Source organism: Eleginops maclovinus, chromosome 14, assembly GCF_036324505.1.
Source record: "Eleginops maclovinus isolate JMC-PN-2008 ecotype Puerto Natales chromosome 14, JC_Emac_rtc_rv5, whole genome shotgun sequence".
In the NCBI taxonomy this organism is placed as follows: domain Eukaryota; kingdom Metazoa; phylum Chordata; class Actinopteri; order Perciformes; family Eleginopidae; genus Eleginops; species Eleginops maclovinus.
Genome location: NC_086362.1, coordinates 12,462,241 through 12,480,983, shown reverse-complemented (window position 1 = coordinate 12,480,983; position 18,743 = coordinate 12,462,241). Strand labels below are relative to the sequence as shown.

At 41.2% G+C, this 18,743-nt stretch overlaps 2 protein-coding genes across 2 annotated transcripts; one reads left to right on the top strand and one right to left on the bottom strand.

Moving 5' to 3' along the window:
• The first annotated feature begins 373 nt into the window (after positions 1-373).
• mpdu1b (mannose-P-dolichol utilization defect 1b) lies at positions 374-3,376 on the top strand. The gene is made up of 7 exons (XM_063900190.1): positions 374-548; positions 1,266-1,331; positions 1,475-1,607; positions 1,740-1,825; positions 1,928-2,046; positions 2,584-2,694; positions 2,783-3,376. The coding sequence occupies exons 1-7, from the start codon at positions 422-424 to the stop codon at positions 2,915-2,917; spliced, it is 777 nt and encodes a 258-aa protein (XP_063756260.1). The 5' UTR covers positions 374-421; the 3' UTR covers positions 2,918-3,376.
• A 9,367-nt stretch (positions 3,377-12,743) lies between these two features.
• Positions 12,744-18,039, bottom strand: sox19b (SRY-box transcription factor 19b). The gene is made up of 2 exons (XM_063900772.1): positions 17,025-18,039; positions 12,744-14,805 (listed from the first exon to the last, which is right to left on the bottom strand). The coding sequence occupies exons 1-2, from the start codon at positions 17,681-17,683 to the stop codon at positions 14,547-14,549; spliced, it is 918 nt and encodes a 305-aa protein (XP_063756842.1). The 5' UTR covers positions 17,684-18,039; the 3' UTR covers positions 12,744-14,546.
• Positions 18,040-18,743: the final 704 nt, after the last annotated feature.

The window sequence follows — 18,743 nt, the reverse complement described above, 5'->3', positions numbered from 1 at the left end:
TATTATTATTATTGTTATTACTATTACTATTATTATCATAAGGAGTAGCCTATTGCATACAATATGTTAGTGTTTCATAATTTTCATGGCTTTATTATTATTTGTATTATTGTTATTGTTATTATCATTATTATTAATATTCTTGATGTTATTATTATATTAAAAAGGGTAGCCTAGTGCACACAATATGTTACCCTTTCATAATTTTCAGGTGTGATTATTATTATTATTTTCATATATAAAAATATCATTATACAATAATAATATTGTGGTTATTTTGTAGTTATTATTATCGCTCTTAAAGTGTCCACCAGCTAAGTCATTGTGGATGTGCTAGCGGAACCTTTGTCCTGTAGTGCGACCTGGTGGGGACTCTTTATGTGTTACACATTGAACGGCAACGTCACAACAAATCCCCACAATGGCGGAGGGAAGTGTTTTGGTTGAAGGGTCGTCCTTCATGGATCCTTTTAAAGGGTTTTTGTTGACATATTTCATGCCAGAGTCATGCTACGACGAGTTCTTTCTCAATTTCAACTTATTGGACGGTAGGTGGCTCCTTTGTATTCAATACCGGAAGTTTAGTGAAGGAAAAGGCACTTGAAGATGTATTGCTCAATGCATAACGTCATGCTGATAGTAAATTAGATACACGCTGTACATTCAACCTTGGGTCAGCAGACAGGAGACTGCTCTCGGGTTTGACTATTTTTAATAACGCCGAATTCATTCAGAAGTACTGTTGTTTGAATGCATCTTGAGTCACTTCATTTGACAGCAGTGAAGTTACCTGTCACCTACAACAGTGACCTGTTTTTCTTTACCAACATGTTTTCATAGAAACTTTTATGCCAGGTTTATGTTCACTGGAAACTGACCTGAGATATCAATCATTTATCAGCACAGTGAAGAAAAAGACAAAACTGCCATATCCATGATCATAAGCCAAGTCTGACTACATCAATGGTTAACACTGATCAGACTTATTCAAACTTTATGACACAAAATACTCCTGAAAACAGAAGCCCTCTGGGAGACATGTCCTTTCATTGCTTCATGAACACACCCACACTTTTTTATTTTGTGTCAAACCCACACACACTGTCCTGCAGCTTCATTACTCCTAGAGCCTGTATGTTAATTAATCCACTGCTGCACATAGTCCCAAATAAATGCACTATATCCTCCTGTTTGTCAAGCCTTTGGTGTGTGTGTTTCTGTGTGATGTGACAGCCAGGTAATCTTTATATGTTTCTTAATTCCAGTACCATGTCTGAAGATTTTACTAAGCAAAGGCCTGGGGATCGGCATCATCCTGGGATCAGTGATGGGTAAATCTCATCTCTACTTGTTTTTATATCTGTCTTTATTTGGACATATTGTTTTTACCTACAATTTGAATGATTTTTTAAAATATTTTAGTCATTATTGTTTTTGTCATTTGTGATCGCTTTATTTCCTCCCTTCTTTACAGTGAAACTGCCTCAGATCTTCAAGCTGATGGGATCAAAGAGCGCTGAGGGGCTGAGCTTCCAGACAATCCTGCTGGAACTACTGGCCATCACAGGAACAATGGCCTACAGTATCCACAACAAGTTCCCTTTCAGGTTGGGATGCAATGCAAATCAAGTGTTTGAACTACAGATTAACACGCAGCTGTCTGACTTCTGCATAACCACACTGATAAAAGAAGTTTTTTGTTTCATATGTTGAGTAACATGTGGCGGGGGTTTCCACAGTGCCTGGGGCGAGGCTCTGTTCCTCATGGTGCAGACGGTCGTCATTGGCTTCCTCATTCAGCGCTATGGAGGAAGTACCAGCAGAGGTAAGACTGTGTAGATGACAGCAAGACATCCTGCTCTACCGTCATGCCCCGCCCCTTTTTGGGTGAAATATACCCTCTGATCTGACGTCTGTTCTCCCTCAGGTCTCCTGTTTATTGTGGTGTATGTCAGCCTGCTGTTCCTCGTGCTGTCTCCTGTCACCCCCATGTCAGTGGTCACCTACCTGCAGGCCTCCAACATGCCAGCCATCATCATCGGCAGGGTAGGAGGAGACCTGAAATACATTTGTAGTGTTGGAGTTATTAATTATTTGGTATCATTTATTTTAAAACAGATTAATGGTTTATAAGATTCAACAGATGCAGAATATAACCTTAACATATAGTATAGGTAACCCCCCCCCCCCCCAAAAAAAAAAAGATAAAGCTGAAAAACAAAATGAAAGGTAAATAAAAAGAAAACAAAATCAAAGCAGTAATATATTTATGTTACTTTATAGTTAAATGAAATTAAAGCTGATTACAAAGCAATGAGTCATACAGTTCATATCTGGTCACGGGTTGAATAAAACAGAGGGTTGATTTCATAAATTCTTCTTTTCTTTTGTATTATTTAATAGTTAAGCATTTATTTTATTGCTGTTTTAAACAGATTGATAAGTGCCTCGATGGCAGTTAGATTTGTATGGTTTGAGGACAAATAACTGCGACATATGGTCATACACTTTTGACCATTAACATTATAATCATTACTAGAAACCTTTTCTGATTGCTCCCTGTTTCCATGCTGTTTGTCTCAGCTGATCCAGGCCGTCGCTAACTTCAAGAATGGACACACGGGCCAGCTGTCTGCCATCTCTGTCTTCCTGCTGTTTGCCGGATCCCTCGCACGTATCTTCACCTCTCTACAGGTAGGACAAATGTCTGTTTCCGTCTTTCATTTCCTATAAATATCCCCTTGCTAAAAAACTGACGCTGCACCATATTGTCCTCTCACAGGAAACTGGAGACACACTGATGGCCATCACCTACGTCATATCCTCCACCTGTAACGGCATCATCGCGCTGCAGGTTCTCTACTACTGGAACAGCTCTCCAGAACACAAGAAGAAGAAGAAAAAGAAGAGCGAGTAGGCAAAAGGACAGTCGCTAAACTTGAATCATAGAGCAACACTTCTCTTTTCTCATATTCAACCATCCCAAAGAAGTGTCTTTAAAACTTGAATTGACACATGAGCGTGTGTTCAGAGACACTGGGAAGTGTGGGGCATTAGTTCTGCTGGACCTCAAAGTAAGGGTGGGAACATGACATGCTGAGCCGGCCTTTAATCGGAGCCCACAGGCTTTATGATGGGCTGCTGTGTCCCGCTGTGCAATACTCTGTTATCACATTCCTCTCATCCAGTTTTCCTCATTGCTGTCAGGCTTTTATTTTCAAATGTTTGGGAACATCTATGGCTGTTGATTTTTCAAATCCAGGTCCTGTGATTACAATACTACTCACCAAGAAAAACCTTTTTTGAAACGGTTTTGGATGCATGTAAAGACTGATTTGTTGTTTTATCATTTTGACATAAACAGAATTCCTCACAAGCCTGTATACTGCAAGATCTTTTCTGTGGTCTGTGAAGTTCCAAATGTGTACAGTATAATGCACATTTCAGGCTATTTGTGACACCCAGGTAATTATCCAAAGAGAGATTACAAATCACCTCTTACTTTTTAATGTGAGTACTGACTAGTTATTATTTCTGATGCTAACAAGTTTCTCAATAACTACACAGCTAACACAAACCCGTCTTATGACCACATTGTGTCCCGAGGATCAATATGTAACATGTTGGGTGTTCCTCCGGTAAGAGAACTTGTTTGTCCTGAAAGTGTCAGTTAACGTGATGCAGCACGCCCATTATGAAATCTGCAAAGAATAGAGAGTGACACCCAGCTCTGGTGACTGGAAATACGGCTGACACATCAGTACACTACCTATCTATAGAAGAGATTCACATTTTTAGAATTGTACATATTAATGTCTTTACAGTATTAACCGTGGCCATGTTGTCCATTCTGAGATGACAAATAATAGCTGTTATATATTTATTACTGTGAGGGGGGAGTTAACAGGAGCTAAATGAGTCCCGAACAATGTCCTATCACAAGTTAGCATCAGCCTTTTTAACCCTAACCCATCTGCATATCAAACAAGATAAGTTAGAACATTATTCCTGAACCTTAATGTGTGACTTATTAGCCACAAAAAACGAAACCTGCATCTATGTTATAATTAACACAACATCAAGAATATACCTAATAAACAGTTACCATTAGCATAACAAACGCTAGGGTGCCAGGTAAGACTATCTACCTAGCATTGGTTAGCAAGGTTAAGAATAAGAATTGGGTTGCTAATGTTGGCTTTAAAATGTATTACTAACAGAACACATGAACAGTCAGCTACTTGCAGCTTCTACTTATTTGTCTATCGCAAAATAGCCAAACCCCCAAAGCATTGTGTATTTCCTTCTAAATAGGACCAGAATTGACAAAATGAACATCCTGCTGTATTGAAGAGGACATCAAATAACTTTGTGAGACCATAAACTTATTAGGAAAGTTTTTCTGTTGTTATAAGTGAAGAGAACTTATAAGAGAAGTCTTGTCTTTTTCTCATAGACCTCTATACAATCAGACCCTGAACTGTAAAGGTATGTTTTTGGACAGCAGCTGGTGGAGGAGGGACAGTAGGAAACGTGGGTTTGAGGGGGGCAGATGGTTGAAGAGCTGGAGGAAGGGTATACAGGGCCCCCCACCCTCTAAGCAGCAAAAGAAAAGAGTCGACCGGTTTACACTGACCATCAGAATGTATTTTCCATGCTGTGAGAAAAAGATTGTAACGTTGGTGGGACATATTCACACGCCACTCACTAACTGCCTGTTGCCATGGCTTGACTTGTCACCCCTGCCAAGGCGAGACCCTTACCTGTTGCTTCTCAGTCAGTGGGCCTTTGGGGGCCATGCTGTGGGTTCAGATGTCTTCAGTTACGGTAATCAGATCAGCAAACAAGGGATGTCACAGGAAAAAGGAAAGTCTTTTCAGCACACTTGAAGACATGTCTCCTTTCCTCTCCGTCCCGGTCTGTTCCCCTAGAAATTAGAATAGTGCAGGACCCTTCCCTGCTCTCTGGTTTCAACAGGATGAATGTAATGACCCCGTGTGACAGCAGAGGCTGCTATTGCAGTTAACTGGGAATGCACACACACTCAAACCACCACTGAAGCAGAGGGCTGGACATTTCCCCACTCAACCCTGTTTCTTATTAAATTACAATCCTATGTACACATGTTGAGTATAATCAACTAGTTTATGCAGCTCACAGTTTAACAGCAGATATGGATCCAAGAATGGCTGTCACTTTTCATTTCTCCCAACAAAGCTTTTGTTATTACATGCCTTTTGAGCTCAGACCTAACACAAACACAAGTCATTTGCAACCAATTAACAATTAGTACCTTTTTCTTTAAATATAGACATATCATTCATGAAGCAGAATGTGAATGTATTTACAAGAAGATCACTGAAACTGTGCTTTCCCTTCAATATCCACTTTTGCAATACCCACTCATTTAAACTTAAGCCTGATGTAACTTTTCTGTACGGTTCTGTTAAGTTGCTCTAATTTGGTTAGGAAAAGATGGAGGTCTTCATTTAATATATAGAGTGAGTGACAAGTTACTTACGCAAAACACAGAACTTTGTACTTAAGTTACGTATGTTAAAGTTTAAAATAGATTTATTTAATCCCTTTAGTTACCTTACAGATCTGGATTAATGATGGTAAATATAATCAACCCTTAAATCAGACTTTAGTTCACCTGGAGTAAATCCAGCAGCTACCCTGCAGTGTACAAAGTCAGTAAAAGATCTGAGAACTTCTCCACCTCTGATACTACTACTAATATTCAGAATCTACTCCAAGTACATAGGAATATTACAGGTCTTGTATTTTTATGGGAATTTATTATCCTATAGACCATAGCTGCAAACCAGATAAGTAACAAGATCACGGTTAGCTAATCTAATGCTATCTAGTGATCTTACACTTCGTAAAGACAACATTCCCTGTGTGTCAACACCATAAAGAGATGCACAATGTGTACCACATATGTTCCAAAACTACTTAAGATGTGGGCTTTCAATATGGTTGCCAGAGGGTGTGTTTCATCACCTGCATCCCCATTTAACTTTCCATTGAACAGCCCTTTCTTCACCATGCTAATGGGTGCGAGCCAGAGTTCAGGGAGGGGACAGAGCAGGTTGGCCGGCTGAGATCAACAACAGCAAAAGAAGAAAGAAAGGGAAACCTTGCTTTTAATGAGAGCGACGTGGTGGGAGCGGAGGGAAGACTAGCTGCAGTTTGGCTCGTATCTGATTGTGGAGCGGAGATGGTACTGATTGGTGTGTTTGCTAGGCCCGATCACCTGCCTCTTTTCTTCTTGGGAGGTCCTTTTTCCCTCTGCAGCTCCAGACTAGACTCACAACTCCATTTTTGTTCTGTCTAAACCTCGCCAAGATCAGTATTGCCAGGACTGGTTTAAGGTTCAGAGGAGCTAGGGGTAATAAATTCATAGCCACATTAGTTGAAGAAAGGATAAAGATAAATGATGACATCCAGCGTGACATGTAACAAAGGATCTCCTGAGTGAATCTACCGATCCCAGATCAGGACAAATCCAGGCATTATATGATATTAAGGTATTAGCGGTTCATTTCCGATGTTTTGTTCATGGATAACCTTAAAAATGTTAACCTGTGAACCGTTAAAGTTCATATACAGGTCCTCAGACATGTTGATGACGCAGAAAGGGTATATTTAATGTTACCTTAAATAAAATATAATCAAATGATTTGATTACAACCAGCTAAATCCCCCCAGGGGCCCCAGTTAATACCTGGACGAGGGCCCCAAATAGGGCTGACACGGCCCTGCAAGAAGCTACTGTGATACAGCAGTAATACAAAAAAAAACAGGACTTAGAAAATGTTTACTTGAAACAATTAAATAAAGGAATAGAGGCAAATCTTCAAGCTGAAATGTAAAACTCAAAAAAGATGAACTAGCAGAATGTTGGTGAATAAACTCATCTACAGTGTTTTGAAACTAGAAATGAAACGGAGCCAAAAAAAGGAACGCAACCAACATACTGTGTTTATCCTGCACAAGGGGACCATGAGGCATAAATAAACAAAGAGAGAAAAGTTTATACTTTTTAAAAAATAATTTGATTGGTAATTTAAGGCTTTTCCAGCATCTTTGAGTAACTTCTAAATAACTGAACAGGTTGTTTGTCTTTGTAGCTTTGCACACATCGTGCGTTTAGACGTTTATCGCACCTGTAATCTGTTTTATGTGTGGGCTGCTCTTTACAAAGTAATCAGCACACTGCAGTTCCCATCTCCTCGGACTATCTGAAAACCCCATGCTGAATAGAGTCAGTGGGGTGGGTGGCAGAGAATGGAAACATTAATGAAGATGAAATGTGCCGACATTCCTTTCACATGCAAGGTCCATGCTGCTTGTGGTAAACATGTGTTTATCAGAACATCTAGAAATGCAGGATATTTTCTGTGTTCAAATGACAGCCTACACGAAACCGGAGTATTTGAACACTGGAAAGAGCATTTCTGCCATTGTATTCCACTAGCCAAAATATATTGAATGTCGTTATTATTGAACAAATGCTAATTGTGTTCATACAACAAGCCTTATATACTAATTATAAGGCTTGGTAAATTGTTGTATTACTTTTGCTGTCTCAATATGTATTAACATGTTATATTTTTGTTCAAAAGTGATTGTTTTAGCCTCAAGGAGTTTGTTTAGATTGATAACCTAGCCATCTCAAAAACAGCTTCTGTAAAACAAATATTCCTACAAATGCAAACTCACAGCACGACTCAGCAAAACTCGTTTTGATTTCAACGTAGAATTTATTCTTGAATTCTTGAATGTTCAGCTCCAATGTTGACCATAGTTGCAAAGGTTCAAATCTGAGCATTAAAGGACACAGTGGATTTTCAATTCACTCAGTTAAACCTATCCTCTAATTAAAGTTGTTAACCGATCATCGTTTAGGATAATGGATTAATCAGATTGTTATTTTTAACACCAATATGTTATCCAGTGATGTTGGTCAAAAAAAATAACAACTCATAGACGTCTGATAACCAAACACTACTTTTTGTGTAGCCAAAAAGTTTGAAAGCAGGTTTAATATTACATTTATTTTATATCAAATACTGTAAAAGTATCTTCTCCTGCAGTGAAATGTGTTAAAGCACAATATTTCCCTTTGAATTGTGGAATATTTGTTAGACTAAAGGCACTTTGAAGTCCTTCCAAAATGTTTCAGTCTCGGTTTCTGTGGGTTCCCATGAACAAACACCAGTAATCACATGACTTATGTTTGGTTAAATCTTAAGGTACAACACAGAAAAAACAGAAGCTTCACCACTCCTTAAGTCCATCCTCCTCCCACATACCCACCTTCTCCTCACCTCAGGGTGTGCCTCTCCCCACCTTCTGCAAACACACCTCATTAGAGCTACCTGTCAGTCACTCTGTCAGGGCTTAGCAAACACTTCCTTCTATTAGCAGCAGTGGGCCTGTGTCTGCTGACAGCTCTGCGGGCCGTCATGGTGGTCTGTCTGATTTCCAGAAAAGGAAATCAAGCCAAATATATATTTTGTTGTAGACTGTTGTTTCCAAATATCCTCCCACCTCTAATGGAGGATGTGACTTGTTCAGTTCTCAGACAAAACATTGATTCTTATCGTAGCTTTAGCACCCGTCAGCCTCGCTCTGTGTGTGTGTGTTTGTGTGTGTGTGTGTGTGTGTGTGTGTGTGTGTGTGTGTGTGTGTGTGTGTGTGTGTGTGTGTGTGTGTGTGTGTGTGTGTGTGTGTGTGTGTGTGTGTGTGTGACCTCTCAGTCCCACCCAGGTATCGCATGCCACCAGCTGCACGCTCAGAAATGCAGCAGATCTCATGTTCATGGTTTATGTTCGTTACAACTGAGGTGGCGAGCTGCCAGAACAGCAGCCACCCACCATTCACCTGCGTGCCAGCAAACAACACAGCAGCCCGCCCAACCACCTGTGCACTCACAAAGACAGGAAGATGGGGAAAGCCTTTAAATCACAAGGAATTATGAGCAGTTTTCACTTCAGATGTGTTATTGAGGCATGGGATTATGATTAAGACACATTAGAATTAGCTTCATAAGCCAGTTATTAATTCCTCACACTATACTATATACTAGACTTTCTTGACTATACTATGACGTATAGAATTATCACAAAAACAACATAGAATATTATATCACAAAAACAACCGACAAAGTAAAAGTAGATAACCAGCTTTGTCAATTCCCCTGAGGTCACCAATTCCACTGGGGCTCGTGAGAAAGGATGGTTTTAATTATAGTAAGCACAAAAATATAATAGACTACTAAAGGGGGAACCCATTCAAGAGCCTATAATACCATATAGTGTTTATTTTGAGAAATATGATCAGAAGTCTTAATAGAAAGTTGAAAAATATATATATTTAAATGAAATACAGTATGTTGAAAATATAAAAAAATAAAACATAGAACAATATGTGAACAATTTTAGAAAAATGGCATTGCATACCTTGCCGACAAGGTCAGAATATAATCAGTAGAAAATCTAACAAACAGTGTAGTTAAATCTCTCAAAATAGTCCTATTAAAAATATTAAAAAACACAACATAATAAAGTTTGTTTAAAATGTGAAGACAAAAAGCATGAAAAAGCTTAGTATGTCGAAAAGAGATTTTTACAGTTTCACTCTTCTTTCTCTCCTGTTCATGTGTTTACGTGTGTGTGTGTGTGTGTGTGTGTGTGTGTGTGTGTGTGTGTGTGTGTGTGTGTGTGTGTGTGTGTGTGTGTGTGTGTGTGTGTGTGTGTGTGTGTGTGTACACAGTAGTGTGTTTTCCCTGCTAGCAGATAAGCGTTGTGCCTGGACTCCTGCAGGAATGCAGCAGGTAGTATGTATTAAAACCTCGGCAGTGTTTCCATGACTGCTTCTGGAGTGTGTGCTCTCCTGGAGCAGTGTTGCCCAACTCATTCCTGTCTTTTTGTGTTGATATAATTCCTTATTCCTCCACTTGCTTGTTGGAATCCTCATTGAGGAAAGAGACAACAGCAGCATGTGAATGAGAGCTTGACCTGCCAGTGAAAGACCATAAACTACCTTCCAATCCGCTCTCTGCAACATGCAGGTTATCACTAGATTGTGTGTCACCACAGTAAATGCCGATTGGTACTTAAACCCCCTGTTGGTAAGCACCACCTGATTCTCAGGCACACACTCTCACACACACAGGCTGACCACAGCTCTTTGTGGAGACTTTTAAGTCACTCTCGGCAGATCCATGGCAACCACTTGTTGAAGCCTCACTGCTTGTTGCTAAGTGATGGGATGTATTGGACCAGAAAATCCTTCCATTGACACTCACTCCACCCCCTTCTCCACCCACTCCTCTCCCCACCCCATCCCTCCCCGCCCGTGAACTGCAGCCAAAACAAGCCACATATATGCAGGAACTTCCGCTAGTTACATGGCAAGAAAAGTTTGTCCTTTGCCAAAAGGAACCTAAAAGGTGATCATTAAAAGGAGCTATGTTGACAAGGTTCTTCATGTTTGACCCCTAAGATTAAAAAAAATCTTTAAGGGAGCAGAATCAAAATGACATTTTTATAAATTTAGTTTAAACAGTTCAACAGGGTGTATGAAGATATATCCAAGCACCCTAGTTTTCTAATGCTCACATGAGTCCTTGAGAAAGTTCCATTGGTTCTGAATGAAGTTCAAGGGATCCTTTAGACTGAGGAGGTTCTGCAGGGGGGGGGGGGGGGGGGGGGTTGGAGTATAAACAAACTAAGATTTAACTATTATTTGCAGTTGTCCATTGAAACCATTGACACAATTAAAAAGGCAACACGAACTACCACATTAGCATCACCTGTTAAATGTAATCACTTTCAGACATAGTTTGAGAAACTGCTTTCTCCTCCGACATCCCCCACTGCATCTGTTCTCCTCCTCCTCCGGTTGATCCTGGTGCCCTCATCTTCCTCCCCCCTCCTCCCCCTCCCATCCCCTCCCCTCAGTGACCGATTAGCCGGTGCGGGGTTCTCTCCTATTTCCATGAGAAAGGCGGCGGTCGGTGAAAGGGTTAAGCCAGAGGACGAAGCCCCCCAAAAAGCAGCCCTAATTTTCTGCCCGGCGGGGGAGTGGGGGGAAGCGGGGCGAGGGAACAAAGACGCCCGGGGGAGGAGCGGAGACTCCGGCTTTACTATATGCACCTGCGGCCTGAAAAGCCCCGGACAATGCGCCTCCGACACGGCCAATTACGAACGGGCCATCCACCCGCTTTCTCTGTGGAGGGACGGGGGAGGGAGTGAAAGGGAGGAGGAGGGGAGCGGAGAAAGTGAATTTTAAAAGAGGGTAAAGATAAGAAAGTAAATAATCGAGCTTTAAATCATTCCAGGCACTATAGACTGCCGCCCCCCATTCACCCTCACCCATCACATCTTCCCACCCCCGGCCCGGGCACCCATGTTCCCCCGCTAATGTGCACTTTTGTCCGGGCTTTTCTTCCGCACAGCGCTGACGGCCTCGCTGTGAAAGTGAAATAAAGGTCGGGTTTGATTGCTGGTATGCCATTCTTATTCTCGATAATGATTTGGATGGATGAGGTCATGTTTGAAGCAACAGCTGAGAAGCAGCCAATACTCGTTGGCTGACACAGATAACAGGCTTTTCTAATCCACCTGAGATACTGAGGCCACTGATTCCACTGGGACTTGTGAGAAAGGATAGTTTTAATTATAGTAAGCACAATAATCTAATGGACTACTAAAGGGGGACCAATTTAAAAGCCTATAACACTGTAGGCTAAGTGATTATGATGAGAAATATGAGAAGTCCTAATAGAATGTTGGAAAATATCAAAAAACAACATAAGTATGTCGAAGATATGAAAAAATACAACATAGTATGTCTTTACCACAAAGTAAAGTCTGTCGTAAATATCTTTAAAAAACGACAGTGTAGTATGTTGTAAATATTTGAAAACATCGACAAAGTAATTCAATTTGTTTAATTATGAAAAACCTGACAGGCCTACTTAAATCATACTTTCGGCCTTCAATAAACACAATCACTTTATTATTTAAAACTATTCAGAATTTAAATGGTTTTTATCATTGTCCCAAATGACCATTGACTTTGTATGAACATGAAGCGTCTTGTGTGTTGATTGAAAACCAACTCTGAACATAAAGCTTTGCTTCCAGATCATGCATGCACTTAAAAGAATTGAACAAAGCCTGCCGCACGATTTGTGATGATTTAAGCTTCTGTAGGAAGGGTTTCAAGTTTTCTTAAGGATTAACGTATCATATGGAAATAAACAAGAAGCCTAAATTACATTTTTTTAAACTGCAAGAAATGATATAAAACTAAGCAAAAACTGTTAGCTCTAAATAAGGACACTATTCTAACTGCTAACACACTTATTAGCAAAGATATACACCCGTAAAATGCAACTCCGCTATAACTTCTACATTTAATAAAATTATGTCAACTGTGTATTTTTAGGTCAGTGTTGGTGTCTGTGGACCGAAGTTCTATACGTACGGACAATTAAATCTTAAAATTGGCCTCTTCAGTATTCGGGAAAAATGTGTACATGTATTTATGTCAACTGGTGTGGCTGAAAGCTCCAGGATTTTGAGCAAGGATATTTTTCACCAATTGAACATAAACTGACATTTGTAAGTGTTCCTAATAAGGTGGCCACTGTCTGTGTGAAATGACAGTTTTCACTTGTCGCTGTTGACCTACAGTACACAAAAACAGGTAGCGAGACATCATTGATGAAAAAGGATTTTTACTTTTTATTAATATTGTCATGAATGCCATAACAAAGATTTTTTTTAATCAAAAAAAAAAGAATCAAGACTCTTAGTATAAGAGCCTAAAAATGTATACATTATTTACATGAATGCTACATACAGTAACTCTAGTATATGGCAGCATTTACATACAAGAGAATTCATTCTAAAAATAGAGATACAAGTCAGTATAAAAGTTAAACACTTGGGTAACAATGTAAACATTCACGCATTACTTTAATAGAACTGCTCTCCCTTTTTCAAGAATAAGTAAGGCATCTGTTTCCAGTGCATGTTGAGTTAGTAATGGAATGCTTCAAAGTTAACTGTCGGAATAATCTACCACATTCAATATTCACAGTGTTTGAAGTTGAATATAAAGTTCCCTTTAGGTCCATAGCAGCACTAGTAACCAGACAGCAGGCTAGACAGAACAATAGACAATAACAGCAGTCAGATTCAAAGGACCAGGATTAAAAGCACTTATTTTATAGATTGACAGAATCACACACGTAAAGTTATCTTGAAAAGTTTAGAAAAGATTTGCTGGAGATCTGAAACCTGCTTTGATACATTCTCTTTACTGGTAGTAACACAAACACATTGACAAGTCATTAAAAACGTGCCTGAAAGGCCTTTTGTCAATCCAGTTAACTTGTTGGAAGACAAGTCTTAATCTGCTATTTGGAATAAAACAACTGAAATGTAGCATTTCATATTAAATTTTATCCACTTACTGAAAAGCCTAAAAACAATAACACTCTTGCCTAGAGCAAAGTGACATGAAAACAGAGCGAGTGCCAAAACAACGCATCTGAACATTTACATCAAAAGATCAAATCTAAAACTAAATTATAGCAAATAAAGGTCGTACAGGCAGCAGAAACAGCGTCACACCTCGGCCCAGTGTAAACCAGTGATCTGAGACATAGGATTGAGAACCAGCCTGGTTCTGCGTTGTAAAGCGACACCACAGATCAGAGAAGCTGTTCCGGTGGTTTCCTGTGGATGCAGTGCTGATTGTCCAACAGGTGTCTTCCAAGGCATCCCACAAGATTTCATCAGTTAAAAAAAATACACGAAAAAGCAAGAGTACTAAACCAAAGCCAAGGCAAAGAGTTGTGCATCTACTTCCCCACCAACCCCCGCTCCGCTCACACATCACAACAAATAAAGAAACAAGAACCTCAGCTCAGGTGATTGGTCTGTCACCAGCTGAGAGATTGTGACCCGTCGACCGTGTTGCCGTGACGTTTGTCTCCGTGCTGCGGCTCCGTGGTCAAACAGTGGAAGACTGAACCCGTCGACTGGCCGACAGAGTGGCGGTCATGAGTGCCAGTGTTTAGGGAGGGGCTAAAATGAGTCTTTTGACTTATTATGGTCCTAAAAATATAAAAAGAAGACAGAAAAAGACAGAAGTATGTACACAATAAACAGACGTGGCCCCTGTCTTCACTGCAGTCCTTCTGCTTGAGGGGGGTGGGCATGGAGGGGGCTCTGTATGTGTGGTGGTGGGTTTTATCTTTACTGGTGGGGCACCAAAGAGGTAGAAAAACTGCTTTTCAATTAATAAAAACGTAGTCGTCACTCGTGCATCTGTAACTGCAGGCACATCTGGATCTGGTGGACTACTGAATGCAGGAAGAAAGTTCTCCTCCACGCCTTGTGTCTCTTTGTCTTCCACGCCCGACTTCATCTCCTGTCCTGCCAGCTGTGCATCTTGAGCTTTTCTGGTCCTCCCACTCAGTCGTCCCCCCCCCCCACGACTCCCCACTTCCAGTCCTAGATGTGTGTGAGTGGGACGGTTCCGGAGAGGTAGTGCTGCTGGACGCTAGTGTAGCCCCTCTGTGCTGCTGTGGGGTCACCGCCGTCCCCTCCCGGGCCAGGGATGTACATGCTGATCATGTCCCTGAGGTCCCCCTGCAGAGGCCCCCGGTGGTGGTTGGGCGTCCCGGTCGGAGGCGAATGGGACACCTGTTCTGCTTTCACCATGGACATGACAGGGCTTGGCTGCTGGGGACTGCTGCTGTAGGACATCGGACTGTGGGGGGAGAAGAAGACAAATATTAGACACCATCAGAGAGTTTAAAACGGAAATAAAACACCTCGTTAATGGAGAGAGTGTACAGGGACATGTAACAGTTTGGATTTGGTCACATTGGGGATTATTTTACTACTACTACTACATGTCTCCAGCTGCAGGTATAAAAGTTAAAAATCTAACTTTGTATACCGTGTAACAAACTCATTTCAAGTGTGTTTCTAACTTTTAACATCCAACATTCTAAAAAAAAGAGACTAAACTTTAAAAACATGACCCTAACCCAAGGACTGTTCCAAAAACAGCCACTTTAAAACTAATGAACTGTGGGAAAAGCCCCTCTGCAGGCATGTGCCAGTGAATACACTCAAATCTCTCAACTTGCATCTTCCGTAGCTTAATGGATTCTGAATTCACAGCATTACAGAAGCTTTTTCAAGTGAAACCAGATTTATCTCACAACAACCTTCTTAATATAAGCAGCAGTTTCTTTCACATGTTGAGGAAAGTTAGATCTACTTCAGTGCACTTCAGCCCATCACATAATCAGGGTTAAATTGCTCACAGGAAAAAGACCTTTGGATAAACAAATATACTTATTTGATTCATTAACAGGAAACCCGGCATTATCATAGGTGTTGAAAGGAAAAAACAAGATGGAGAACAGGACATTAGGTCTGCTCTCCTCCAACTCTAAACTCCAGTCGCAAAAAACACTGTAGAGAGCAACAGAAAATGTTCTAGTGTACAAAATGGTGACTTTCTTTACAACAGGTCCCGTCTTATAAAGCTAAATTAGGTCTAGTTTAAGGTTTATTTCTCTTTTAAATCGCAACAGAAACTTGTATAGTGAAATAGTTAAAAGATACTAGGCTACGAATTTAAATGACTAACACGAACTGACAAGCTATGACTTCCGAGTATCAGACTTATCTTTTTATTACTTTAAAAACTCTTTCAAAATAATGTTCGTCACTGTGATTCGGTACAGGAACGGACAGGGATTGACAAGTTGGGCTTATGACTCAAAGCTGTTGATAAGGGAGTAACTGATAAGCCTAATCAAAACATCTTTAACGGATTCACCTGCTGGAGAACAAAGCTGTTAACGCTTCAGTTGAGTCACCTGTCAGAAAAGTGACCAAATGATCCAAAACTCGACTGCATTTCCACATCATCCATCCTCACATTTGTCAAAGCCTTTGTACTGAAGGGGGACATGAGACCTGAGGCAGGAGGCAGGAGGCAGGGACCCATAAGTGGAACTGGGACAATGGTTTAGCAGGAATAGGGGATTGTGGGTAAGGGACCACACACAGAGAGGCCCTTCCTACCGTCAAGTCATCCTGATCAACATTCCAGGCAGGACCCAGCCCAGAGCAAAGCGTCACACGCATAACAAGTAGGCACCAGACTAAAGCCTGTTGTTCCTGGTACTCAATGGGACTGAATGTACTTTATCGCAACATTTCCACCTGATTAAAGTCCCACTTTAAAGTGATGTCTCACATCAGGTGCACTCTGTAGATTGGACGTTTATTTGCCGCTCCCTTCCTTCTTTCTGTTCACAGCCATTAAAACGAATTAGATTTTAAAGAACGAAGTTTATCAAATCAACTGCATGTTTCACCGTTTCTGCAAAAGTTTCTCTCAATTACCCAACAAGTCACAACTAAAAGAACAAATGTAGGATTTTTCTAATGAAGTGTTGGAGGTTCAAATCATCATTTAAAAAGACAGAGTCTCTGCGCATGCGCTACCGAAGTAGTGCTGGTGAACTCTGCTCCACTGATTGTTTTTTTAAAGCGTTTACACGATGTTTATCAATGTTTTTAAAGCAGTTTTAGGAAGTCCATATCCTATCCAATGATATTACGTATGCTTTGTAAGCAGTACTTCAAGAATTAGTACATTTTCATTAAGTCTTTATCTTACAATTAAGAAGCGCCATATTGTGACGCAGGTGGATGTGGCCTATACGGTGAATACTTGAGACCTTGTTTGGTGACTTTCCTCTAATTTAAAAATGAGGCATGTTTTTCGATTTCAGATAACTTCCTATGCAACATTCAAATATAAAATGAAAAAAGAATTGAATTAATGTCAGTGAGTTTTGTCTGCACTTCGGCTATGATCTCCAGCAATTGGAACGAAAAAGTTTCCAAACGTTACCTAGTCATTAACAAAAGTTATTCTTGTTCACCCGAACATACACTCACCTGTAGGAGTTGGCTCCGTTCATGTAGGACTGTGCTGCCGTCATCGCAGGTGGGTACTGCAGAGCTGACAGGTCGTACCGGTGCAGCTGCTGGGTGTAGCCGAGAGCCTCGCCCTGCATGCCAGCGTACCCCCCAGTGGGGCCCCAGCCGTAGCTGTCCATCCTGGGACTGCCACCTTGGCCTTGCGCCGCAACCAACAGGTTGCCTGCTGACAGCGGATACTTGCCCACCTGAGTGTCCTTCTTCAGCAGGGGCTTAGTCTTGCGGCGGGGCTTGTACTTGTAGTCGGGGTACTCCTTCATGTGGACGGCCCGAAGACGCTTGGCCTCGTCGATGAAAGGCCGCTTCTCGGCGTCCGTCAGCAACTTCCACTCGGCCCCCAGCCGCTTGCTGATCTCGGAGTTGTGCATTTTGGGGTTTTCTTGGGCCATCTTGCGCCTCTGTCCTCTGGACCAGACCATGAAGGCATTCATGGGCCGCTTTACTTTATCCATGGGGTCGACTCCAGGGGGACACGCAGTCTTGGAACCCGGGTGAGAGTTTCCATTGATGCCCATGCTCCCGGTCATGTTGCCGGTGACCGGGGACATGCCCTGAGAGGTCTGGTGAGAAGGCGGCTGGCCGGTGGGCTTCAGCTCGTGTTCCATCATGCTGTACATGTTGGAAATTGAAGTTAAGACGTGTTGCAGGAGAGTTAAACGCTGAAAGCCTTTGTCGCCGTCCACCTGGCGACCTGTGGCTAGGTTTAACCGGGAGCGCCGGGTGATGCAAATCAACTAATTACTCACGAAGCTTCCCGGGATACAAAACACCGCAACGGACGAGCAGAGTTCACTTAAATGACACAAGTCTGGCTGTGGCAGTCATTACTTTGTCACTTAAAGACACAAAAGTGATTTAAAAGCCTCTCCTCAGTGCTGTGAAAAACCACTTGTTGTCAGACGGCCAACTCTCACACTGAACTTCTCTGCTGCTCACTCCCAAAGTTGCCCCGTTCTCGTGCAGGCAGCTCTCTGTGGACCAATAGGAGCGCGAGGAGCTTTAGAGCGTGTGCGCGCATGAATTTGCAAATGAAAGGGTTTCGAGGACGCGCAAAACACTTGTTGATGACGGTGGTGGAGGGGAAGGGGGGCATTCTGGGGAGACAAGGCCTGTCTTATTATTCAATTACTGTTAACCACCTGACTGAAATGTTCACATTTAAATTGAAAGATGTTTAATAGAAGTTGCCCATAAAAGGAGTCACAGCGTAGGCTTCATTAAACACACACGCTTGCACACATGGTTAAAATGTTTTAAAACTCGAAACTAAAGGCCCAACAACCTGCCTGTCTTTTATTAATCCAAAGTGTTTGTATTATGTTAATGCACTTTATGAGACAATGAGTTATACATACACCTTTAACACGTGCAATAAGACAAAACAAAAAACAAATGTTAAAGTAAATGTATCTTGGAAATGACATGTTATTTTGTTTAAACTATAATTGTTTTCATGGGCTGTTCCAGAATTAACAGCAATTGCACATTTTATGAAAACAAAAATCTGTATATTCATAGGAAAAGACATTATGCATTTAAATGAATGTGGTCAAAATCATCATAGATGTCTTTATATTGAGATATATATATTATATTTAGGCCCCCCGTCTTCTCATTCTGCAGTGTATCTATCCCGTTGTGTTTAAGTATCATCAGGTACAGTAGGGACTGCAGACT

Excerpts from the sequence above, each read along its gene's own strand:
- mpdu1b (XM_063900190.1), top strand. The coding sequence starts at position 422 with ATGGCGGAGGGAAGTGTTTTGGTTGAAGGGTCGTCCTTCATGGATCCT. Across the intron at positions 1,332-1,474 it reads CATCCTGGGATCAGTGATGG|TGAAACTGCCTCAGATCTTC; the intron begins GTAAATCTCATC and ends CCTTCTTTACAG. Across the intron at positions 2,047-2,583 it reads CAGCCATCATCATCGGCAGG|CTGATCCAGGCCGTCGCTAA; the intron begins GTAGGAGGAGAC and ends TGTTTGTCTCAG.
- sox19b (XM_063900772.1), bottom strand. The coding sequence starts at position 17,683 with ATGTACAGCATGATGGAACACGAGCTGAAGCCCACCGGCCAGCCGCCT. Across the intron at positions 14,806-17,024 it reads AACGGAGCCAACTCCTACAG|TCCGATGTCCTACAGCAGCA; the intron begins GTGAGTGTATGT and ends CTCCCCCCACAG.